A 26,558-nucleotide genomic window follows, 5' to 3' on the forward strand; every position below is an offset into this window, starting at 1 on the left:
TATAATCTTTTGAGTTGAAAGTTTATAAAAGTGTCATCATAAATTTCCAACTAAATTATATAAATTTTAGTATTTTTATTGAAAATTGTATAAAATAAAAAAATTATAGGGAATCTTGATATGTTTTCTTTAAAAAAATACGAAAAAATTATACATTTTGCATAGTTTTCATGGTAAAATATTCAATTATATTATGTCGTCTATGACAGTGGAATTCATCATATTGGGATATTTTCCATGAATAAAAGTTTTTCTGCAAATTAATTTGAAAGCTCAAAAGTGAAAATGTTTTAGGAAATTTTCATTCAAAAATATAATAGAAATCACAAATTTCTACTAAAATATAACATTAATAATAAAAAGTGTCAAATTGTAACGAAAAGTTAAAATAATCGTGAAGGTGTGGTATATCATGTACAGCGATGTTAACAATGTTGAATATAGTTGAAACCATAAAATTAAAATATTTGCAAAAGAAATGAAATGTATATATGAAAAATATTAAAACATCGTAGAAAAAATACATGTCGGATTATAATACCATTTTAACAAAATTTTAAATCGAAATACTATGAATAAAAATTTGCCATAGCTGATATACCACCTCTAGCCAAATTTTAAGAAGTAAAGTAATTGGCTATTTTTGATATAAAATTTCGCAAAAAAAAAACTAAAAGAATTATAACAACAGATGGAATAAATTTAAGTCTAACGACTTTAGGAAATATATAAACAATAAACACCCTAGAAAATTCAAAAACCATCTCCGATTTAGATTAGGGTTAGAAAATATTTCATAAAATGTTTGCCGCATTGAATGTAGCATTAGATGAAAATAAGAAACAAATCCTCCTACTTATATCTTTTCTTCTTTTGAAAAAATAAATTAATAGAAAATAAATTGTGAATGAGTACGAAAAAATGTAAAACCATTGGAAAGCAAAATCTACATCATATATCAACATTCCCTTCATATCCAACCTAATACAAAAAAAAAAACACAAATGCAATATATTTTATTGATATCAAATAATTAAGAATAAATTCTTGTCAACTGTAAAGTATTGAAAAAATTTTTTCTCTTTTTATAAAAATATTGTGGTCCTGAAAAGGACCGATTGTTTTTGTAAAAAAAGTTGGCTTTTAATATGTCAAAAATTTAAGCACGTTCTCCACGAATACGTCTGGCCAATTGGATATCCTTAGGCATGATGGTGACACGCTTAGCATGGATAGCGCACAAGTTGGTATCTTCGAATAGACCAACCAAGTAGGCTTCGCTAGCTTCTTGCAAGGCCATGACAGCAGAACTCTGGAAACGCAAGTCAGTTTTGAAATCTTGGGCAATTTCACGAACCAAACGTTGGAAAGGCAATTTGCGGATCAACAATTCTGTGCTCTTTTGGTAACGACGGATTTCACGCAAAGCAACGGTACCAGGGCGGAAACGATGGGGCTTCTTGACACCGCCGGTGGCTGGGGCACTCTTACGAGCAGCTTTAGTAGCCAATTGCTTACGAGGGGCTTTGCCACCGGTAGATTTACGGGCAGTTTGCTTAGTACGAGCCATTTTTCACTTTAATTCTTCACTTCACAAGATATGAACACAAACACTGTCAAAACGTTATTACTTGTGTGCCGAGCATGAACGCGCATATTTATAGAAAAATTGAGCGCGCAAACTGTTAGTTAAGGGTGTGTGTGGGGAAAGATTGAAATATTGTATCTTACAGCTGCCTGTATATACACGAAGTATACACGAACGAACCCGAGGGTAGATCGTGTTATTAATATTAGTAAGCATTTCAAGGAATTTTTGTATAAATAGAAGCGCATAGGCTGCGGAACAGTATTAGTTCTTGTGCATCATTCGTGAAGTGAAATTTAAAAGTGAAAAATGACTGGTCGTGGTAAAGGTGCCAGTCCACTTTAATACTCACAGTGTCAGTGCAAAGTGATAAAGACTAAAAAACTATATAACACAAATTGCTGTTTTACCGACGGCTTTTTGATAATTGACAATTGGTGTTTTGCCGACGGCTTTTGTATTTCACTACACTAGCTTGAAACAAAATTTTAATCCACTCAGTTTGAAACAAAAAATAATCTAAATCGCAGTGAATTTTGTGATACTTACCTGGATTTTTGAGAAGAAATAGTAGTCTTCGAATATTTTGACTATTGGTGTCACTTACCTGAAAAAGTGAGAATCACATAGTAAGCAGAAAATTTTTTCAACATTTTTCTGGTCACATGAAATTTTGAGAATCGAAAAGGAGGCAGTGAAAATTGAACTTTCTTCATATTGGACTCTCTAAGGAGGGTTGTTGCAACGGCCTCAAGCATGAGTGCCAGCGGTGGACGTGAGGAAGCCGTTGGTCATCTTGGGGCAGTTAAAAAGACTGGTAATATGTCTAATATAACTATTACAAACAACAATGGACATGGAAAAGCCATTGAAATAATCAATAATAATATGGGTGCCCCTGACAACGAGGGTGAATGTGCAACTGACGCCACCCTATGTACTTCAGATGGCTTTCAGCCCGTCGTGGATAAGAAGCATCGTAAGAAGAAAAGGAAGAAGAAGACTGGGGAAGACAGCGACTCCCCGTACGAAACCTTGAAATTCAATTTGGCTATCAAACAATTCAATGAGACAATTGAAAAATTGCAACAAGAAAGGCAACTTTTATTGAATAGAATAGCCGAACTGGAGAGGTATGTCCACGATAATAACAATGGCGCAGAAATTATTAATGCCTCGAATAATGCTGTGGATGAATTTATTCCATCAAATTTAAATAATAATAATAATGCTATCGAAGTAGCCGGAGGCTTCGATATGGCGTGTGGATATGAAGATGTCACAATGCAGGTGACTCCCAATGAAAATGAAATACCTTGCACAACCAACCGATACAGGGATTTAGCGGACGAGAGACACATTGACACCAGCAGAGGAGCCATCCCAAAGGGAGGTGGAGTGGAAATAGGTGCCTCAACTAAAAATGCAGAACAAGGAAATGATGACAACAATAACAATAACCAAAACAACAGGAAATCAGGTAAGACTAGACCACCTGTTATTAAAATATATAATGCCAATATTAAAGAATTAGGAAATAGAATCAGAAATTTGATAGGCCATGACCTCTTCACCTTAAGAATAGCAAACCGTAACATGGTATGTCTAAAGATGGTAGAACTTGTAGATTACGACAAAGTATGTAAGATGCTAGTGGATAGGATGTATCGTTTCTTTACTTACACTCCGAAGAATAGGAAACCATATACTTTGGCGATAAATGGGTTGTCAAAGACCTATGATGTTGAGGAGGTTAGGGCTTTTCTACTCAAGAAAAACCTTGACATAGACATAAAGAATTTAATGAACCTTGAGAATGACAGGTGGATCGTACAGCTCTCCATGGGGTCGGATGTCCAGGCGTTCCGCAAGATTCAGTATATCATAAACTGCAAAGTGAGCATGTCCAGGCTGAAGAAAGGAGGATTATTGCAATGCAGAAATTGCCAGCGATTTGGGCATTCGTCAGTAAATTGTCATTTAGAATTTCGATGTGTTAAGTGTGGTCAGTCCCATGGCCCCGGAAAATGCGAGATTCCTGATAAAGAACACAATAACAAGGAGTTCACCACCACTGACCCGAAAACTGGAGCAATAGTACAGACGATTGGGATTCCAGTCCGATGTGTTAACTGTAACATGGAAGGACATGTTGCTAGCGATAGGAACTGTCCCAGAAGACTTGATTTAGTCCGCAAAATAGCAGAAAGAAAGGCTGCTGATCAGGCAGCCAAGGCCGCGAGATATAATGCTATACCTGCTCGCAATGTTCCAAACCCGGGACGTAGTGCCCCCAGGACTGGCAATTTGTCTTATGCAAATGTTACACGAGGACCACAGGCGATGCCCTCCTCATTTTTGTTTATGAGCCCTGAGGGGAGAGAAGAAGTTCGAGGGAACAATACTGAAATGGCAAAGGCTAGCGCGGCAATGGCTGGCTTCAATAATGAGGTCAAAAGAGTATTAGGTCAGGATTTTCTGACCTGTATGAGAAGGATTGATCAGTTCCGGGTTGAGTATAGCCGCCTGAGAAATGATGACGAGAAGATGCAAGCCATGATGGGGTTGTTATGGAGTTTCCGTGAAAATGGACAACATTAAATGTATTTTCATCAATGTCAACTCTATAGTGTCCCTAGCTAGGAGACACTATCTTAATCTGTTTGTGAAGGCGAAAAAACCTGACGTCTTAATGGTCGCTGAGCATAAACTTAAGGACAATCATATTTTTGAACTGGAGGGCTACACGGTTTTTCGTCAAAATAGGAATAATGGTAATGGGGGTGGTACGGCGATATGCCTCAGGGAAAATATAAAGGGGGAAAGACTGTCTGTCCGTTTCATAGATCTGGAGGGTACTATTGTTAAAGTTAGGGGTATAGGCAATAGGGCGATTTTATTTATATCATTATATTCGAGCCCCAGGGCAGTGTTGAATAGGATAGACTTAGATATGTTAGAGACTATAATAGGACCTGATTATGCAGTGATTGGTGGTGATCTCAATGCGAGACACACATATTGGGGGGATTGTCTGGATAACACCCGTGGAAGGACTCTTAAAAGATGGCTTGATATGAGCCCAACGTTGGTAATTAGACCAACTAATAGCCCAACAACTGGGACATCATTTATAGACATTTTCTTGACTTCAGCTGATATAAGACTTACTGACGGACCAAACGGTGGACAAACAGTGAACGGACTGCGGACACTAGATTATGACTCGGACCATAGGGCAGTTGAGATTAATATTATGCTCAGCGACCTGGAGGTACGGGACCCTGATGAAATCTACTTATATGGGAAAATGAGGAACCGTGTATTTAACGACTCTTTGAATGAAATTTTGTCTACAAGAATCCCACCTGTGGACCGGAATTTGACAATATCTGAAATTGATGAGCACGTGGACTTCCTCACGGCTTCAGTGAAGACGGCCATGGAAAACAGCATTCCGAAGAGAAAACCAGGAGTCGGCAGGATGAATCGACTACCGAGGGACATAATTTCCTTAATCTCCCAGAAGAAAAACCTTAGAAGACGGATTTTCAGAATACACGATCATCAAGACGCAAGAGAAATTAGAGTGCAAATCCGCCTATTGGATAAGATAATAAGAGAAAGAATAACATTATTCGAGGAGGAACATTGTGTTAGGATACTGTCGTCGATTAGACCAGGTAATAATCTTTTCAAAGATGTGAAAAAACTCACATGCACCAAGGCAGGAAGGGCGACTGGTGATCTCATATGCAATGGAGGCCAGATTATTAGCTCTGATAGGGAGAAGACGGAGTTATTGGCATCAACTTTTGCTGACATCCAGGGACAGGTGAATACGGCTGGACTGGCAGTTTCTGGCGATCCCCCGCCCCCTTTAGCGTCTTTTGGATCTCAAATACTTGCAAATGGAGAACGAACTGGAGCATCATATACAAGTCCTATTAGGTTCATCAAATCCGATGAGATAGGTGCTAGATTGAGAAGATTGAACAATAAAAAGAGCTCCGGTGAGGATGGCATACCTAATTTTGTGGTAAGGAGAATTGATCGTAGAATCTGGACACACCTGGCCATTTTATATAATCAATGCCTAAACTCTGCATATTTCCCATCTAAATGGAAGAGGGCTATTGTTGTGCCGATATTAAAACCAGGAAAAGACCCAACAGACCCTAAGTCTTACAGGCCCATATCATTATTATCAAATCTTGGCAAACTATTTGAAGCTTTGATTCTGGATAGATTGGAGGATCAAATTGAGGATAACCATGTGGTTGGAGATTTCCAATTTGGTTTTAGAGCAGAGACATCCACGGAGCATGCTCTAACTGTTTTAACCGATAAAGTGTCCAGGGGCTTCATGGACCGTAGTGCGACGGTGGCGGTCAGCCTCGATTTTGAAAAAGCATTCGATACGGTCTGGCACGAGGGCCTTTTGGAGAAAATGGGAGATTATGGTATTGAATCACACTTGACCAAATTGATTGGAAATTATCTCATGGGAAGATCGTTCTCGGTGCGAGTTCAAGAGGAGACATCGGGTCCCAGGAGTGTCTTGGCTGGAGTGCCTCAGGGATCAATCCTGGGCCCGACACTATATAATTTATATCTGGCAGATATCCCACAGCCCCATGGTAATGATCTGTTGATAATGTATGCTGATGACATACTGGTAGCGGCTACTCATGCGAGGGCTAGGATCGCGCAAACCCGCCTAGAACAGTATTTAACAGTACTCTCGGACTACTTCGATAGATGGAGGCTGAAACTGAACATACCCAAATGTAGATCTATCATCTTCAAGGGCAGAAGAAACACATTATATAGGAATGCTAGGGGATTCACCCCTATGATCAGGATTAGAAATGAGGTTATCCGGAATGATGGTGAACTGAAATACCTGGGTGTGAAATTCCAAGAGAACTTTTCCTTCACCAAACAGGTGGATGAAGCAATTAGGAAAGGTAGGGCGGCGTATCAGGCGCTACAAAAGGCCATGGGACAAAGAAGGGGACTCACTCGACAGGTGAAAATGATAATATACAAGGTTGCTGTCAGACCAGTTATATCATATGGTTTCCCCATATGGTTTAATGTTTCCTCGACTCAAATGGAGAGAGTAAGAATACTCGAAAGGAAGATTTTGAGACATTGCCTCTGCCTTCGGGGCACTTCCATAGATGGACGTTATCGTTCGCCCTCTAATGAACTGGTATATGAATCAAGTGGAACGCCAAGGATAGACGCCTTCATGGTGAGGTCGACGCTGGCCAGAATTGGAAAGAATATAACGCACCCGAATGGTTTAGTCAGGGGTGGTTGTGCTACAAGGGAGGTTTATCAGAGGGCCGCTGAGATGGGCAGCCATCTCCCCCCTATATGCCTTCAGTACCTCGATGATGATGGTCTCTTATTTGATGATGATGGAAGACTGGTTTTCTTCAATAGAACGCTCGGGTCACTAGACTCTTTGAGCAATACGTACAGCCTAGCACAATGACCTTGTCGTGATCCACATAGTCCGGCAATCTTTGTAAATACGTTCCCTTAGTTTCTTTTTTTTCCTATTCCAATCTTTTTTTCTTTTTGTAAATACCTTCAATTAGTAGACTTGAATTCCCTATTTTATTTTATTTTATTTTATTATTTTTTAGTTTTATTTTTGTAAATAGTGTAAATATCGTAGTAGTTAAGCATCAATGAAAAAACCAAAAAGTGTTCCCGATTTTTTTACCCTTTTTTAACGGGAAATTCATACAAATTGAAATAACAAACAAAATTGGCATTATAAAGTGGTCTAGTCTTTCTGAGCTACTTAATATTTAACGAAACGAATGCATTCCTAGAAAAATGAATCTCTATGTTCATGCTGAGGAGTAGATATCAATATAATATAAGATACAAGATTTAAATATTGTAAAATTAGATTTAAGACTAATGGAAAATAAAAACGAATCTGAATCTGAATCTGAATCTGCGGAACAGTATTAGTTCTTGTACAACGTTTGTGAAGTGAATTTAAAAAAAAGTGAAAAATGACTGGTCGTGGTAAAGGTGGCAAAGGCTTGGGAAAAGGTGGCGCTAAACGTCATCGTAAAGTGTTGCGTGATAACATCCAAGGTATTACCAAGCCTGCAATCAGACGTTTGGCTCGTCGTGGCGGTGTAAAACGTATCTCTGGATTGATATACGAAGAAACCCGTGGTGTCCTCAAGGTGTTTTTGGAAAACGTTATTCGTGATGCTGTCACCTACACCGAACATGCTAAGCGTAAAACCGTCACCGCTATGGATGTCGTCTACGCTTTGAAGAGACAAGGCCGCACTTTGTACGGTTTCGGCGGTTAAACATTTTCTTGACGCTATTTGGAGAATATTTAAATACTTTAATACAAAAACAATCGGTCCTTTTCAGGACCACAAAATATATTTACAAAAGAGATCATCTTGTTACAAATTTATTTAATTATTTTAATAATAAAATTTTAAATTTACTTGGTTTAAATAAAATTACAAACATTTGGTTTGCCGTCGGCAAAACATTGTTACTAACCCAATGAAACAATTATGTATGGACTTACCAAAGGCGACTAATATGCTATTTTTCTGCCGTCGGCACTTGAAAAACATGACATACACTACAAAATAAAAACTCTACGAATGTAATACATACGAAACATATATGCAATTCTCTATATGTCATTTCTCGTCCCATTCCCCAAAGAAAATGATTCTATGATTCTCTTACTCTCTTTTTGCAGAAATCAAAGAAAATGATTCTATGTTGCACTGTACTCGATCCTAGTCTCATTTGTTCTTTTGCGTGACGCTCTTACTCTCTTTTTGCAGAAATCAGTTATGTATGTATTGATACAAACAGCTTTCTCTGTCATCAACTATTTGCAACTTCCCGCTAGAAGTTACGAACACTTACGATCCTACTAGACTTCGGCTTTGCCAAAGCATACAAAAGATACATATGTAGTAAATAATCAGAGCTGATACAGATGAAAATAAAATTTGTTGTTTTTCGATATTAGGAATAAATGGCATTAGATAGGAACAAAATGAAAAAATGAAGTGACGAAATTTTTCGATGCCATAACTAAACTAAATATATGTATATATATCTTCATATAAATTTTTTATAGTAAATTTTATTGTTACAGAAAAAAGTATGTATGAAATTATATTATTTGAAAATATTTTTTCTCTTTTTAAAAATGTTTTGTCGTCCTGAAAAGGACGGATTGTTGTTTGATAGAGATACGATGGTCTGTATTTACATTTTCTTGTAGATAATTTAAGCCTTCTTTTCGGTCTTCTTGGGCAAGAGAACAGCTTGGATGTTTGGCAATACACCACCTTGAGCAATGGTGACACCGGACAACAATTTGTTCAATTCTTCGTCATTACGGATAGCCAATTGCAAGTGACGAGGGATAATTCTTGTCTTTTTGTTGTCACGAGCAGCGTTACCAGCCAATTCAAGAACTTCAGCGGCCAAGTATTCCATCACAGCAGCCAAGTAAACTGGAGCTCCAGCACCAACACGCTCAGCATAGTTGCCTTTGCGCAAAAGACGATGAATACGACCGACGGGGAATTGAAGCCCAGCACGATTGGAACGAGACTTTGCCTTTCCCTTAACTTTGCCACCTTTACCGCGTCCAGACATGTTTCAATTTTTTTTTCTTTTTCACTTCACTTCACAAAACACTAATGATAGCGTTTAACTAGTTGTCAGTTCTTTATATACTTTTCGTTCGAGCTATTTAATACATTTGGGGGTTGTTTTGCTGCTCGTTTTCCGCTACCTGAATATCTTGTGCACGAAATGGTACAAATGTGTGCTCACTGCTGCGCACACACAAATTTCTCTAAGCAGTGTTAAAGTGTTTGTGTGAAAAATAATAACTAGTGAAAATGCCTCCAAAAGCCAGTGGTAAAGCAGCAAAGAAGGCCGGCAAAGCCCAAAAGAACATCACAAAGGGTGACAAGACCAAGAGACGCACCAAGCGTAAGGAGAGTTATGCCATCTACATTTACAAAGTGTTGAAGCAAGTACATCCCGATACTGGTATCTCTTCAAAGGCAATGAGCATCATGAACAGTTTCGTTAATGATATCTTCGAACGTATTGCCGCCGAAGCCTCTCGTTTGGCTCACTACAACAAGCGTTCCACCATCACCAGTCGGGAAATCCAAACTGCCGTTCGTCTATTATTGCCCGGTGAATTGGCTAAGCACGCTGTCAGTGAAGGTACCAAAGCCGTTACTAAGTACACCAGCTCCAAGTAAATGGCTTTATATTTCGTCGAAAATTTATTTCCTCCACCATCAAAGGCCCTTTTCAGGGCCACAAAAATCATTAAAAAAGAGATTTTCTTTGTTGATCAACTAAAGACAAAATATCTTTATTTTATTTCAATAAAAAAAAAATACATCTTCCATCGAATAATAAGAAATAATTGATTTTTCAACTAAGAAAAATTCAATGTTGTAATCTTCATTTTATTAAAATTCTATTATGGCATTTCATTACTATGTCTAACTTCTATTAAAATTCTAATTTGGCATTTCATTACTGTTTCTTCAATATTTCTTCTTTTTATTTTTCTTCATTATAATAACGTCGCTATAATATTTTTCTCAGAGTAAAAGACTTTATTACATTGATCGTATGCATTACTGTAAATGGCGTAGTTAAAGGATGTGTGTGTGTGTGAGAGAGAGTTTTGATGATGACTCTATGCGTAGGTACATGAAACCTTTTTTTCTAGAATTCTAATTGCTGTGGTTTATTACCACATCCCAATAGGCTAATCCAGTTTTGGAAAAATTCCCATAAAACATGTGATTATAAATTTCAATTTTACCGTGAAAAATAGATTAAGTACAATGTATATTTATTTAAATAAAAATTAGGTAACAAAACAAAATTGTTTGCATAAAATTTGTTCTCTTTTTCAAAGATATTTTGTAGCCCTGAAAAGGGCTGTTAGATAAACTGCTTTCGAATATCGAAAATAATCATTCTGCCATGAAATAGAAAATTTACTTCTTGGCGGCGGCTTTTTTAGCAGCTGGTTTCTTGGCAGCGGCGGCCTTTTTGGGTTTGGCTGCTGCTACTGTTTTTGCCTTGGGTGCTTTTGGTTTTGTGGCGGAGGCCTTGGCCTTGGCGGCGGTTTTTGCTGGTTTAGCTTTAACTGTACCGGTCTTTTTGGCAGTTTTAGCCTTAGCCTTTTCGGTCTTCTTCTTTTCTGCTGTCTTCTTAGCGGCAGAAGGTTTCTTTGCAGCAGCCTTCTTTTCTCCACTGGCCTTTTTGGGTGCGGCAGCCTTCTTTTTCTTATCACCAGCTGGGGCCTTCTTCTTTTCGGCGCTCATTGCTTTAGACATTTTGAATGAACCAGATGCACCCTTACCTTTAGTTTGGATCAATTTTCCACTGGCAACAGCGCCCTTCAAATACTTCTTGATGAAGGGAGCCAATTTTTGGGCATCAACTTTGTAGGTGCTGGCCAAATATTTCTTGATGGCAGGCAATGACGAACCACCACGTTCTTTCAATGTTTTGATGGCAGCATCGACCATTTGTTGGGTTGGTGGATGAGATGGGGCAGCAGAGGGCTTCTTTGCCTTGGCAGCAGCTTTTTTAGGTGCCTTTTTCTCAACAGCGGCAACTGGAGATGCGGTGGCTTCAACTACGGCGGCGTCAGACATGTTTTTGTTTTTCACTTTGATTCACTTCAAGCACTAATATACACTAACACGCGTGTACGTTTATTATATATGATTTTTACCGTTCAACCTAGCTATTCTTGGGTACATCGGAATTATGAGAAGTACATAGTAGTCAGCTACGAAATTTTGTGAATTCTTGTGTGGAAGAGAATAAATTTTTTCACAAAAGTTTTGATAGAATAATTAAATTTATGATGACATAGTAAATATATTTAATTGGAATTTATCACATTTCTCTAGTAGAGATATCCACCTTAATGACAAAAAGGATTTCAATTAATAATATTGAAGGGCTAGAGTATTATAATCTTTTGAGTTGAAAGTTTATAAAAGTGTCATCATAAATTTCCAACTAAATTATATAAATTTTACTATTTTTATTGAAAATTGTATAAAATAAAAAAATTATAGGGAATCTTGATATGTTTTCTTTAAAAAAATACGAAAAAATTATACATTTTGCATAGTTTTCATGGTAAAATATTCAATTATATTATGTCGTCTATGACAGTGGAATTCATCATATTGGGATATTTTCCATGAATAAAAGTTTTTCTGCAAATTAATTTGAAAGCTCAAAAGTAAAAATGTTTTAGGAAATTTTCATTCAAAAATATAATAGAAATCACAAATTTCTACTAAAATATAACATTATTAATAAAAAGTGTCAAATTGTAACCAAAAGTTAAAATAATCGTGAAGGTGTGGTATATCATGTACAGCGATGTTAACAATGTTGAATATAGTTGAAACCATAAAATTAAAATATTTGCAAAAGAAATGAAATGTATATATGAAAAATATTAAAACATCGTAGAAAAAATACATGTCGGATTATAATACCATTTTAACAAAATTTTAAATCGAAATACTATGAATAAAAATTTGCCATAGCTGATATACCACCTCTAGCCAAATTTTAAGAAGTAAAGTAATTGGGTATTTTTGATATAAAATTTCGCAAAAAAAACTAAAAGAATTATAACAACAGATGGAATAAATTTAAGTCTAACGACTTTAGGAAATATATAAACAACAAACACCCTAGAAAATTCAAAAATAATCTCCGATTTAGATTAGGGTTAGAAAATATTTCATAAAATGTTTGCCGCATTGAATGTAGCATTAGATGAAAATAAGAAACAAATCATCCTACTTATATATTTTCTTCTTTTGAAAAAATAAATTAATAGAAAATAAATTGTGAATGAGTACGAAAAAATGTAAAACCATTGGAAAGCAAAATTTACATCATATAACAACATTCCCTTCATATCCAACCTAATACAAAAAAAAAACACAAATGCAATATAGTTTATTGATATCAAATAATAAAGAATAAATTCTTGTCAACTGTAAAGTATTGAAAAAAAATTTTCTCTTTTTATAAAAATATTGTGGTCCTGAAAAGGACCGATTGTTTTTGTAAAAAAAGTTGGCTTTTAATATGTCAAAAATTTAAGCACGTTCTCCACGAATACGTCTGGCCAATTGGATATCCTTAGGCATGATGGTGACACGCTTAGCATGGATAGCGCACAAGTTGGTATCTTCGAATAGACCAACCAAGTAGGCTTCGCTAGCTTCTTGCAAGGCCATGACAGCAGAACTCTGGAAACGCAAGTCAGTTTTGAAATCTTGGGCAATTTCACGAACCAAACGTTGGAAAGGCAATTTGCGGATCAACAATTCTGTGCTCTTTTGGTAACGACGGATTTCACGCAAAGCAACGGTACCAGGGCGGAAACGATGGGGTTTCTTGACACCGCCAGTGGCTGGGGCACTCTTACGAGCAGCTTTAGTAGCCAATTGCTTACGAGGGGCTTTGCCACCGGTAGATTTACGGGCAGTTTGCTTGGTACGAGCCATTTTTCACTTTATATTTTTTTTTTCACTTCACGATATGAACACAAACACTGTCAAAAAGGTATTACTTGTGTGCCGAGCATGAACGCCATATTTATAGAAAAATTGAGCGCGCAAACTGTTAGTTAAGGGTGTGTGTAGTGAAAGATTGAAATATTGTATCTTACAGCTGCCTGTATATACACGAAGTATACACGAACGAACCCGAGGGTAGATCGTGTTATTAATATTAGTAAGCATTTCAAGGAATTTTTGTATAAATAGAAGCGCATAGGCTGCGGAACAGTATTAGTTCTTGTACAACGTTTGTGAAGTGAATTTAAAAAAAAGTGAAAAATGACTGGTCGTGGTAAAGGTGGCAAAGGCTTGGGAAAAGGTGGCGCTAAACGTCATCGTAAAGTGTTGCGTGATAACATCCAAGGTATTACCAAGCCTGCAATCAGACGTTTGGCTCGTCGTGGCGGTGTAAAACGTATCTCTGGATTGATATACGAAGAAACCCGTGGTGTCCTCAAGGTGTTTTTGGAAAACGTTATTCGTGATGCTGTCACCTACACCGAACATGCTAAGCGTAAAACCGTCACCGCTATGGATGTCGTCTACGCTTTGAAGAGACAAGGCCGCACTTTGTACGGTTTCGGCGGTTAAACATTTTCTTGACGCTATTTGGAGAATATTTAAATACTTTAATACAAAAACAATCGGTCCTTTTCAGGACCACAAAATATATTTACAAAAGAGATCATCTTGTTACAAATTTATTTAATTATTTTAATAATAAAATTTTAAATTTACTTGGTTTAAATAAAATTACAAACATTTGGTTTGCCGTCGGCAAAACATTGTTACTAACCCAATGAAACAATTATGTATGGACTTACCAAAGGCGACTAATATGCTATTTTTCTGCCGTCGGCACTTGAAAAACATGACATACACTACAAAATAAAAACTCTACGAATGTAATACATACGAAACATATATGCAATTCTCTATATGTCATTTCTCGTCCCATTCCCCAAAGAAAATGATTCTATGATTCTCTTACTCTCTTTTTGCAGAAATCAAAGAAAATGATTCTATGTTGCACTGTACTCGATCCTAGTCTCATTTGTTCTTTTGCGTGACGCTCTTACTCTCTTTTTGCAGAAATCAGTTATGTATGTATTGATACAAACAGCTTTCTCTGTCATCAACTATTTGCAACTTCCCGCTAGAAGTTACGAACACTTACGATCCTACTAGACTTCGGCTTTGCCAAAGCATACAAAAGATACATATGTAGTAAATAATCAGAGCTGATACAGATGAAAATAAAATTTGTTGTTTTTCGATATTAGGAATAAATGGCATTAGATAGGAACAAAATGAAAAAATGAAGTGACGAAATTTTTCGATGCCATAACTAAACTAAATATATGTATATATATCTTCATATAAATTTTTTATAGTAAATTTTATTGTTACAGAAAAAAGTATGTATGAAATTATATTATTTGAAAATATTTTTTCTCTTTTTAAAAATGTTTTGTCGTCCTGAAAAGGACGGATTGTTGTTTGATAGAGATACGATGGTCTGTATTTACATTTTCTTGTAGATAATTTAAGCCTTCTTTTCGGTCTTCTTGGGCAAGAGAACAGCTTGGATGTTTGGCAATACACCACCTTGAGCAATGGTGACACCGGACAACAATTTGTTCAATTCTTCGTCATTACGGATAGCCAATTGCAAGTGACGAGGGATAATTCTTGTCTTTTTGTTGTCACGAGCAGCGTTACCAGCCAATTCAAGAACTTCAGCGGCCAAGTATTCCATCACAGCAGCCAAGTAAACTGGAGCTCCAGCACCAACACGCTCAGCATAGTTGCCTTTGCGCAAAAGACGATGAATACGACCGACGGGGAATTGAAGCCCAGCACGATTGGAACGAGACTTTGCCTTTCCCTTAACTTTGCCACCTTTACCGCGTCCAGACATGTTTCAATTTTTTTTTCTTTTTCACTTCACTTCACAAAACACTAATGATAGCGTTTAACTAGTTGTCAGTTCTTTATATACTTTTCGTTCGAGCTATTTAATACATTTGGGGGTTGTTTTGCTGCTCGTTTTCCGCTACCTGAATATCTTGTGCACGAAATGGTACAAATGTGTGCTCACTGCTGCGCACACACAAATTTCTCTAAGCAGTGTTAAAGTGTTTGTGTGAAAAAAAAATAGTGAAAATGCCTCCAAAAGCCAGTGGTAAAGCAGCAAAGAAGGCCGGCAAAGCCCAAAAGAACATCACAAAGGGTGACAAGACCAAGAGACGCACCAAGCGTAAGGAGAGTTATGCCATCTACATTTACAAAGTGTTGAAGCAAGTACATCCCGATACTGGTATCTCTTCAAAGGCAATGAGCATCATGAACAGTTTCGTTAATGATATCTTCGAACGTATTGCCGCCGAAGCCTCTCGTTTGGCTCACTACAACAAGCGTTCCACCATCACCAGTCGGGAAATCCAAACTGCCGTTCGTCTATTATTGCCCGGTGAATTGGCTAAGCACGCTGTCAGTGAAGGTACCAAAGCCGTTACTAAGTACACCAGCTCCAAGTAAATGGCTTTATATTTCGTCGAAAATTTATTTCCTCCACCATCAAAGGCCCTTTTCAGGGCCACAAAAATCATTAAAAAAGAGATTTTCTTTGTTGATCAACTAAAAACAAAATATCCTTATTTTATTTCAATAACAAAAAAAAAAATAAATACATCTTCCATCGAATAATAACAAATAATTGATTTTTCAACTAAGATAAATTCAATGTTGTAATCTTCATTTTATTAAAATTCTATTATGGCATTTCATTACTATGTCTAACTTCTATTAAAATTCTAATTTGGCATTTCATTACTGTTTCTTCAATATTTCTTCTTTTTATTTTTCTTCATTATAATAACGTCGCTATAATATTTTTCTCAGAGTAAAAGACTTCAATATTTCTTCTTTTTATTTTTCTTCATTATAATAACGTCGCTATAATATTTTTCTCAGAGTAAAAGACTCTATTACATTGATCGTATGCATTACTGTAAATGGCGTAGTTAAAGGATGTGTGTGTGTGAGAGAGAGTTTTGATGATGACTCTATGCGTAGGTACATGAAACCTTTTTTTCTAGAATTCTAATTGCTGCGGTTTATTACCACATCCCAATTGGCTAATCCAGTTTTGGAAAAATTCCCATAAAACATGTGATTATAAATTTCAATTTTACCGTGAAAAATAGATTAAGTACAATGTATATTTATTTAAATAAAAATTAGGTAAAAAAACAAAATTGTTTGCATAAAATTTGTTCTCTTTTTCAAAGATATTTTGTAGCCCTGAAAAGGGCTGTTAGATAAACTGCTTTCGAATATCGAAAATAATCATTCTGCCATGAAATAGAAAATTTACTTCTTGGCGGCGGCTTTTTTAGCAGCTGGTTTCTTGGCAGCGGCGGCCTTTTTGGGTTTGGCTGCTGCTACTGTTTTTGCCTTGGGTGCTTTTGGTTTTGTGGCGGAGGCCTTGGCCTTGGCGGCGGTTTTTGCTGGTTTAGCTTTAACTGTACCGGTCTTTTTGGCAGTTTTAGCCTTAGCCTTTTCGGTCTTCTTCTTTTCTGCTGTCTTCTTAGCGGCAGAAGGTTTCTTTGCAGCAGCCTTCTTTTCTCCACTGGCCTTTTTGGGTGCGGCAGCCTTCTTTTTCTTATCACCAGCTGGGGCCTTCTTCTTTTCGGCGCTCATTGCTTTAGACATTTTGAATGAACCAGATGCACCCTTACCTTTAGTTTGGATCAATTTTCCACTGGCAACAGCGCCCTTCAAATACTTCTTGATGAAGGGAGCCAATTTTTGGGCATCAACTTTGTAGGTGCTGGCCAAATATTTCTTGATGGCAGGCAATGATGAACCACCACGTTCTTTCAATGTTTTGATGGCAGCATCGACCATTTGTTGGGTTGGTGGATGAGATGGGGCAGCAGAGGGCTTCTTTGCCTTGGCAGCAGCTTTTTTAGGTGCCTTTTTCTCAACAGCGGCAACTGGAGATGCGGTGGCTTCAACTACGGCGGCGTCAGACATGTTTCACTATATTTTTCACTTCAAACACTAATATACACTAACACGCGTGTACGTTGGTTATATATATTTTTTACCGTTCAACGTAGCTATTCTTGGGTACATCGGAATTATGAGAAGTACATAGTAGTCAGCTACGAAATTTTGTGAATTCTTGTGTGGAAGAGAATAAATTTTTTCACAAAAGTTTTGATAGAATAATTAAATTTATGATGACATAGTAAATATATTTAATTGGAATTTATCACATTTCTCTAGTAGAGATATCCACCTAAATGACAAAAAGGACTTCAATTAATAATATTGAAGGACTAGAGTATTATAATCTTTTGAGTTGAAAGTTTATAAAAGTGTCATCATAAATTTCCAACTAAATTATATAAATTTTAGTATTTTTATTGAAAATTGTATAAAATAAAAAAATTATAGGGAATCTTGATATGTTTTCTTTAAAAAAATACGAAAAAATTATACATTTTGCATAGTTTTCATGGTAAAATATTCAATTATATTATGTCGTCTATGACAGTGGAATTCATCATATTGGGATATTTTCCATGAATAAAAGTTTTTCTGCAAATTAATTTGAAAGCTCAAAAGTGAAAATGTTTTAGGAAATTTTCATTCAAAAATATAATAGAAATCACAAATTTCTACTAAAATATAACATTAATAATAAAAAGTGTCAAATTGTAACGAAAAGTTAAAATAATCGTGAAGGTGTGGTATATCATGTACAGCGATGTTAACAATGTTGAATATAGTTGAAACCATAAAATTAAAATATTTGCAAAAGAAATGAAATGTATATATGAAAAATATTAAAACATCGTAGAAAAAATACATGTCGGATTATAATACCATTTTAACAAAATTTTAAATCGAAATACTATGAATAAAAATTTGCCATAGCTGATATACCACCTCTAGCCAAATTTTAAGAAGTAAAGTAATTGGCTATTTTTGATATAAAATTTCGCAAAAAAAAAACTAAAAGAATTATAACAACAGATGGAATAAATTTAAGTCTAACGACTTTAGGAAATATATAAACAATAAACACCCTAGAAAATTCAAAAACCATCTCCGATTTAGATTAGGGTTAGAAAATATTTCATAAAATGTTTGCCGCATTGAATGTAGCATTAGATGAAAATAAGAAACAAATCCTCCTACTTATATCTTTTCTTCTTTTGAAAAAATAAATTAATAGAAAATAAATTGTGAATGAGTACGAAAAAATGTAAAACCATTGGAAAGCAAAATCTACATCATATATCAACATTCCCTTCATATCCAACCTAATACAAAAAAAAAAACACAAATGCAATATATTTTATTGATATCAAATAATTAAGAATAAATTCTTGTCAACTGTAAAGTATTGAAAAAATTTTTTCTCTTTTTATAAAAATATTGTGGTCCTGAAAAGGACCGATTGTTTTTGTAAAAAAAGTTGGCTTTTAATATGTCAAAAATTTAAGCACGTTCTCCACGAATACGTCTGGCCAATTGGATATCCTTAGGCATGATGGTGACACGCTTAGCATGGATAGCGCACAAGTTGGTATCTTCGAATAGACCAACCAAGTAGGCTTCGCTAGCTTCTTGCAAGGCCATGACAGCAGAACTCTGGAAACGCAAGTCAGTTTTGAAATCTTGGGCAATTTCACGAACCAAACGTTGGAAAGGCAATTTGCGGATCAACAATTCTGTGCTCTTTTGGTAACGACGGATTTCACGCAAAGCAACGGTACCAGGGCGGAAACGATGGGGCTTCTTGACACCGCCGGTGGCTGGGGCACTCTTACGAGCAGCTTTAGTAGCCAATTGCTTACGAGGGGCTTTGCCACCGGTAGATTTACGGGCAGTTTGCTTAGTACGAGCCATTTTTCACTTTAATTCTTCACTTCACAAGATATGAACACAAACACTGTCAAAACGTTATTACTTGTGTGCCGAGCATGAACGCGCATATTTATAGAAAAATTGAGCGCGCAAACTGTTAGTTAAGGGTGTGTGTGGGGAAAGATTGAAATATTGTATCTTACAGCTGCCTGTATATACACGAAGTATACACGAACGAACCCGAGGGTAGATCGTGTTATTAATATTAGTAAGCATTTCAAGGAATTTTTGTATAAATAGAAGCGCATAGGCTGCGGAACAGTATTAGTTCTTGTGCATCATTCGTGAAGTGAAATTTAAAAGTGAAAAATGACTGGTCGTGGTAAAGGTGGCAAAGGCTTGGGAAAAGGTGGCGCTAAACGTCATCGTAAAGTGTTGCGTGATAACATCCAAGGTATTACCAAGCCTGCAATCAGACGTTTGGCTCGTCGTGGCGGTGTAAAACGTATCTCTGGATTGATATACGAAGAAACCCGTGGTGTCCTCAAGGTGTTTTTGGAAAACGTTATTCGTGATGCTGTCACCTACACCGAACATGCTAAGCGTAAAACCGTCACCGCTATGGATGTCGTCTACGCTTTGAAGAGACAAGGCCGCACTTTGTACGGTTTCGGCGGTTAAACATTTTCTTGACGCTATTTGGAGAATATTTAAATACTTTAATACAAAAACAATCGGTCCTTTTCAGGACCACAAAATATATTTACAAAAGAGATCATCTTGTTACAAATTTATTTAATTATTTTAATAATAAAATTTTAAATTTACTTGGTTTAAATAAAATTACAAACATTTGGTTTGCCGTCGGCAAAACATTGTTACTAACCCAATGAAACAATTATGTATGGACTTACCAAAGGCGACTACTATGCTATTTTTCTGCCGTCGGCACTTGAAAAACATGACATACGCTACAAAAGAAAAACACTACGAATGTAATACATACGAAACATATATGCAATTCTCTATATGTCATTTCTCGTCCCATTCCCCAAAGAAAATGATTCTATGATTCTCTTACTCTCTTTTTGCAGAAATCAAAGAAAATGATTCTATGTTGCACTGTACTCGATCCTAGTGTCATTTATTTGTTCTTTTGCGTGACGTTCTTACTCTCTTTTTGCAGAAATCAGTTATGTATGTATTGATACAAACAGCTTTCTCTGTCATCAACTATTTGCAACTTCCCGCTAGAAGTTACGAACACTTACGATCCTACTAGACTTCGGCTTTGCCAAAGCATACAAAAGATACATATGTAGTAAATAATCAGAGTTGATACAGATGAAAATAAAAACACTTCGGCTCAGAAAACGAATGCTCTCTTAATGAAATTGGTGGGAATTTGTTGTTTTTCGATATTAGGAATAAATGACATTAGATAGGAACAAAATGAAAAAATGAAGTGACGAAATTTTTCGATGTCATAACAGATGAAAACTAAATATATGTATATATATCTTCATATAATTTTTTTATAGTAAATTTTATTGTTACTGAAAAAAAGTATGTATGAAATTATATTGTTTGAAAATATTTTTTCTCTTTTTAAAAATGTTTTGTCGTCCTGAAAAGGACGGATTGTTGTTTGATAGAGATACGATGGTCTGTATTTACATTTTCTTGTAGATAATTTAAGCCTTCTTTTCGGTCTTCTTGGGCAAGAGAACAGCTTGGATGTTTGGCAATACACCACCTTGAGCAATGGTGACACCGGACAACAATTTGTTCAATTCTTCGTCATTACGGATAGCCAATTGCAAGTGACGAGGGATAATTCTTGTCTTTTTGTTGTCACGAGCAGCGTTACCAGCCAATTCAAGAACTTCAGCGGCCAAGTATTCCATCACAGCAGCCAAGTAAACTGGAGCTCCAGCACCAACACGCTCAGCATAGTTGCCTTTGCGCAAAAGACGATGAATACGACCGACGGGGAATTGAAGCCCAGCACGATTGGAACGAGACTTTGCCTTTCCCTTAACTTTGCCACCTTTACCGCGTCCAGACATGTTTCAATTTTTTTTTCTTTTTCACTTCACTTCACAAAACACTAATGATAGCGTTTAACTAGTTGTCAGTTCTTTATATACTTTTCGTTCGAGCTATTTAATACATTTGAGGGTTGTTTTGCTGCACGAAGAGGCTACCTGAATATCTTGTCCACGAAATGGTACAAATGTGTGCTCATCGCTGCGCACACACAAAATTCTCTTTTGAACAGTGTAAACAGTGTTTGTGTGAAAAAAAAATAGTGAAAATGCCTCCAAAAGCCAGTGGTAAAGCAGCAAAGAAGGCCGGCAAAGCCCAAAAGAACATCACAAAGGGTGACAAGACCAAGAGACGCACCAAGCGTAAGGAGAGTTATGCCATCTACATTTACAAAGTGTTGAAGCAAGTACATCCCGATACTGGTATCTCTTCAAAGGCAATGAGCATCATGAACAGTTTCGTTAATGATATCTTCGAACGTATTGCCGCCGAAGCCTCTCGTTTGGCTCACTACAACAAGCGTTCCACCATCACCAGTCGGGAAATCCAAACTGCCGTTCGTCTATTATTGCCCGGTGAATTGGCTAAGCACGCTGTCAGTGAAGGTACCAAAGCCGTTACTAAGTACACCAGCTCCAAGTAAATGGCTTTATATTTCGTCGAAAATTTATTTCCTCCACCATCAAAGGCCCTTTTCAGGGCCACAAAAATCATTAAAAAAGAGATTTTCTTTGTTGATCAACTAAAAACAAAATATCCTTATTTTATTTCAATAACAAAAAAAAAAATAAATACATCTTCCATCGAATAATAACAAATAATTGATTTTTCAACTAAGATAAATTCAATGTTGTAATCTTCATTTTATTAAAATTCTATTATGGCATTTCATTACTATGTCTAACTTCTATTAAAATTCTAATTTGGCATTTCATTACTGTTTCTTCAATATTTCTTCTTTTTATTTTTCTTCATTATAATAACGTCGCTATAATATTTTTCTCAGAGTAAAAGACTTCAATATTTCTTCTTTTTATTTTTCTTCATTATAATAACGTCGCTATAATATTTTTCTCAGAGTAAAAGACTCTATTACATTGATCGTATGCATTACTGTAAATGGCGTAGTTAAAGGATGTGTGTGTGTGAGAGAGAGTTTTGATGATGACTCTATGCGTAGGTACATGAAACCTTTTTTTCTAGAATTCTAATTGCTGCGGTTTATTACCACATCCCAATTGGCTAATCCAGTTTTGGAAAAATTCCCATAAAACATGTGATTATAAATTTCAATTTTACCGTGAAAAATAGATTAAGTACAATGTATATTTATTTAAATAAAAATTAGGTAAAAAAACAAAATTGTTTGCATAAAATTTGTTCTCTTTTTCAAAGATATTTTGTAGCCCTGAAAAGGGCTGTTAGATAAACTGCTTTCGAATATCGAAAATAATCATTCTGCCATGAAATAGAAAATTTACTTCTTGGCGGCGGCTTTTTTAGCAGCTGGTTTCTTGGCAGCGGCGGCCTTTTTGGGTTTGGCTGCTGCTACTGTTTTTGCCTTGGGTGCTTTTGGTTTTGTGGCGGAGGCCTTGGCCTTGGCGGCGGTTTTTGCTGGTTTAGCTTTAACTGTACCGGTCTTTTTGGCAGTTTTAGCCTTAGCCTTTTCGGTCTTCTTCTTTTCTGCTGTCTTCTTAGCGGCAGAAGGTTTCTTTGCAGCAGCCTTCTTTTCTCCACTGGCCTTTTTGGGTGCGGCAGCCTTCTTTTTCTTATCACCAGCTGGGGCCTTCTTCTTTTCGGCGCTCATTGCTTTAGACATTTTGAATGAACCAGATGCACCCTTACCTTTAGTTTGGATCAATTTTCCACTGGCAACAGCGCCCTTCAAATACTTCTTGATGAAGGGAGCCAATTTTTGGGCATCAACTTTGTAGGTGCTGGCCAAATATTTCTTGATGGCAGGCAATGATGAACCACCACGTTCTTTCAATGTTTTGATGGCAGCATCGACCATTTGTTGGGTTGGTGGATGAGATGGGGCAGCAGAGGGCTTCTTTGCCTTGGCAGCAGCTTTTTTAGGTGCCTTTTTCTCAACAGCGGCAACTGGAGATGCGGTGGCTTCAACTACGGCGGCGTCAGACATGTTTCACTATATTTTTCACTTCAAACACTAATATACACTAACACGCGTGTACGTTGGTTATATATATTTTTTACCGTTCAACGTAGCTATTCTTGGGTACATCGGAATTATGAGAAGTACATAGTAGTCAGCTACGAAATTTTGTGAATTCTTGTGTGGAAGAGAATAAATTTTTTCACAAAAGTTTTGATAGAATAATTAAATTTATGATGACATAGTAAATATATTTAATTGGAATTTATCACATTTCTCTAGTAGAGATATCCACCTAAATGACAAAAAGGACTTCAATTAATAATATTGAAGGACTAGAGTATTATAATCTTTTGAGTTGAAAGTTTATAAAAGTGTCATCATAAATTTCCAACTAAATTATATAAATTTTAGTATTTTTATTGAAAATTGTATAAAATAAAAAAATTATAGGGAATCTTGATATGTTTTCTTTAAAAAAATACGAAAAAATTATACATTTTGCATAGTTTTCATGGTAAAATATTCAATTATATTATGTCGTCTATGACAGTGGAATTCATCATATTGGGATATTTTCCATGAATAAAAGTTTTTCTGCAAATTAATTTGAAAGCTCAAAAGTGAAAATGTTTTAGGAAATTTTCATTCAAAAATATAATAGAAATCACAAATTTCTACTAAAATATAACATTAATAATAAAAAGTGTCAAATTGTAACGAAAAGTTAAAATAATCGTGAAGGTGTGGTATATCATGTACAGCGATGTTAACAATGTTGAATATAGTTGAAACCATAAAATTAAAATATTTGCAAAAGAAATGAAATGTATATATGAAAAATATTAAAACATCGTAGAAAAAATACATGTCGGATTATAATACCATTTTAACAAAATTTTAAATCGAAATACTATGAATAAAAATTTGCCATAGCTGATATACCACCTCTAGCCAAATTTTAAGAAGTAAAGTAATTGGCTATTTTTGATATAAAATTTCGCAAAAAAAAAACTAAAAGAATTATAACAACAGATGGAATAAATTTAAGTCTAACGACTTTAGGAAATATATAAACAATAAACACCCTAGAAAATTCAAAAACCATCTCCGATTTAGATTAGGGTTAGAAAATATTTCATAAAATGTTTGCCGCATTGAATGTAGCATTAGATGAAAATAAGAAACAAATCCTCCTACTTATATCTTTTCTTCTTTTGAAAAAATAAATTAATAGAAAATAAATTGTGAATGAGTACGAAAAAATGTAAAACCATTGGAAAGCAAAATCTACATCATATATCAACATTCCCTTCATATCCAACCTAATACAAAAAAAAAAACACAAATGCAATATATTTTATTGATATCAAATAATTAAGAATAAATTCTTGTCAACTGTAAAGTATTGAAAAAATTTTTTCTCTTTTTATAAAAATATTGTGGTCCTGAAAAGGACCGATTGTTTTTGTAAAAAAAGTTGGCTTTTAATATGTCAAAAATTTAAGCACGTTCTCCACGAATACGTCTGGCCAATTGGATATCCTTAGGCATGATGGTGACACGCTTAGCATGGATAGCGCACAAGTTGGTATCTTCGAATAGACCAACCAAGTAGGCTTCGCTAGCTTCTTGCAAGGCCATGACAGCAGAACTCTGGAAACGCAAGTCAGTTTTGAAATCTTGGGCAATTTCACGAACCAAACGTTGGAAAGGCAATTTGCGGATCAACAATTCTGTGCTCTTTTGGTAACGACGGATTTCACGCAAAGCAACGGTACCAGGGCGGAAACGATGGGGCTTCTTGACACCGCCGGTGGCTGGGGCACTCTTACGAGCAGCTTTAGTAGCCAATTGCTTACGAGGGGCTTTGCCACCGGTAGATTTACGGGCAGTTTGCTTAGTACGAGCCATTTTTCACTTTAATTCTTCACTTCACAAGATATGAACACAAACACTGTCAAAACGTTATTACTTGTGTGCCGAGCATGAACGCGCATATTTATAGAAAAATTGAGCGCGCAAACTGTTAGTTAAGGGTGTGTGTGGGGAAAGATTGAAATATTGTATCTTACAGCTGCCTGTATATACACGAAGTATACACGAACGAACCCGAGGGTAGATCGTGTTATTAATATTAGTAAGCATTTCAAGGAATTTTTGTATAAATAGAAGCGCATAGGCTGCGGAACAGTATTAGTTCTTGTGCATCATTCGTGAAGTGAAATTTAAAAGTGAAAAATGACTGGTCGTGGTAAAGGTGGCAAAGGCTTGGGAAAAGGTGGCGCTAAACGTCATCGTAAAGTGTTGCGTGATAACATCCAAGGTATTACCAAGCCTGCAATCAGACGTTTGGCTCGTCGTGGCGGTGTAAAACGTATCTCTGGATTGATATACGAAGAAACCCGTGGTGTCCTCAAGGTGTTTTTGGAAAACGTTATTCGTGATGCTGTCACCTACACCGAACATGCTAAGTAGTCTTGGGCAAAATCGTTCACCATAGTGATTCGGACTCGTCGTTCCTTTTGTACAAAGGAACTAGTTCCTTCAAATCGTTCCATCGTTCCTTTTCGTTCCAGCTTTTTATATTTGTCATCACTGTCATCTACTAAAGACAGAGATGACATTGTTTACTTTGTGCAACGAAGTTCGTGGTCAAATGAAAGATACAAACAATATTAAAAATTGAATAAAATTACTTAAAACAGTTTATAGAAATATAGGAAGAAAAAATAATGAATGGAAAATTTAAAGAAGTAACTAAACTCATTGCAAGAAATTAAGAATCATTAGTTCCTGAAATGGAACTAATGGTTCTATTGAATAGCAGCATACCAATCAATGATTTAATATACATACGCGCCAAAATGAATAAATTGTCAAATATCTCAAACAAAAGTCAAAAAATCAAATTGCGATCCGCGGAACTATGGAGCGTAAGATGAACATAAAACTAAATGACAAAAGGAACGACGAGGACGAAAGAGATGGAACTAGTGACAATCGTTCCTTTTAGTGAACCGTTCATTGGAACTAGTTCGTTCCGGAACGACACAAGACTAATGCTAAGCGTAAAACCGTCACCGCTATGGATGTCGTCTACGCTTTGAAGAGACAAGGCCGCACTTTGTACGGTTTCGGCGGTTAAACATTTTCTTGACGCTATTTGGAGAATATTTAAATACTTTAATACAAAAACAATCGGTCCTTTTCAGGACCACAAAATATATTTACAAAAGAGATCATC

General features: G+C 36.0%; 4 protein-coding genes across 4 annotated transcripts; all 4 read right to left on the reverse strand.

Annotated features, from left to right (window-relative positions):
* Window positions 1–1,159: 1,159 nt before the first annotated feature.
* On the reverse strand, window positions 1,160–1,570 carry LOC142242631 (histone H3). Its single transcript, XM_075314200.1, has one exon. It carries the CDS (start codon window positions 1,568–1,570, stop codon window positions 1,160–1,162), a length of 411 nt encoding a protein of 136 aa, XP_075170315.1.
* Window positions 1,571–12,795: 11,225 nt separating this feature from the next.
* LOC142242607 (histone H3) lies at window positions 12,796–13,250 on the reverse strand. Its single transcript, XM_075314173.1, has one exon. The coding sequence runs from the start codon at window positions 13,204–13,206 to the stop codon at window positions 12,796–12,798; it is 411 nt and encodes a 136-aa protein (XP_075170288.1). The 5' UTR covers window positions 13,207–13,250.
* Window positions 13,251–18,777: 5,527 nt separating this feature from the next.
* LOC142242616 (histone H3) lies at window positions 18,778–19,188 on the reverse strand. The gene has a single exon (XM_075314183.1). It carries the CDS (start codon window positions 19,186–19,188, stop codon window positions 18,778–18,780), a length of 411 nt encoding a protein of 136 aa, XP_075170298.1.
* A 5,626-nt stretch (window positions 19,189–24,814) lies between these two features.
* Window positions 24,815–25,225, reverse strand: LOC142242630 (histone H3). Its single transcript, XM_075314199.1, has one exon. It carries the CDS (start codon window positions 25,223–25,225, stop codon window positions 24,815–24,817), a length of 411 nt encoding a protein of 136 aa, XP_075170314.1.
* Between the last annotated feature and the right edge of the window lie 1,333 nt (window positions 25,226–26,558).

The sequence above is a fragment of the Haematobia irritans genome, unplaced genomic scaffold (assembly GCF_050003625.1).
Source record: "Haematobia irritans isolate KBUSLIRL unplaced genomic scaffold, ASM5000362v1 scaffold_6, whole genome shotgun sequence".
NCBI classification, from domain to species: domain Eukaryota; kingdom Metazoa; phylum Arthropoda; class Insecta; order Diptera; family Muscidae; genus Haematobia; species Haematobia irritans.

What these genes read in the sequence shown, in the direction of transcription:
- LOC142242630 (XM_075314199.1), bottom strand. Translation starts at nt 25,225, where the DNA reads ATGGCTCGTACTAAGCAAACTGCCCGTAAATCTACCGGTGGCAAAGCC.
- LOC142242631 (XM_075314200.1), bottom strand. Translation starts at nt 1,570, where the DNA reads ATGGCTCGTACTAAGCAAACTGCCCGTAAATCTACCGGTGGCAAAGCC.
- LOC142242616 (XM_075314183.1), bottom strand. Translation starts at nt 19,188, where the DNA reads ATGGCTCGTACTAAGCAAACTGCCCGTAAATCTACCGGTGGCAAAGCC.
- LOC142242607 (XM_075314173.1), bottom strand. Translation starts at nt 13,206, where the DNA reads ATGGCTCGTACCAAGCAAACTGCCCGTAAATCTACCGGTGGCAAAGCC.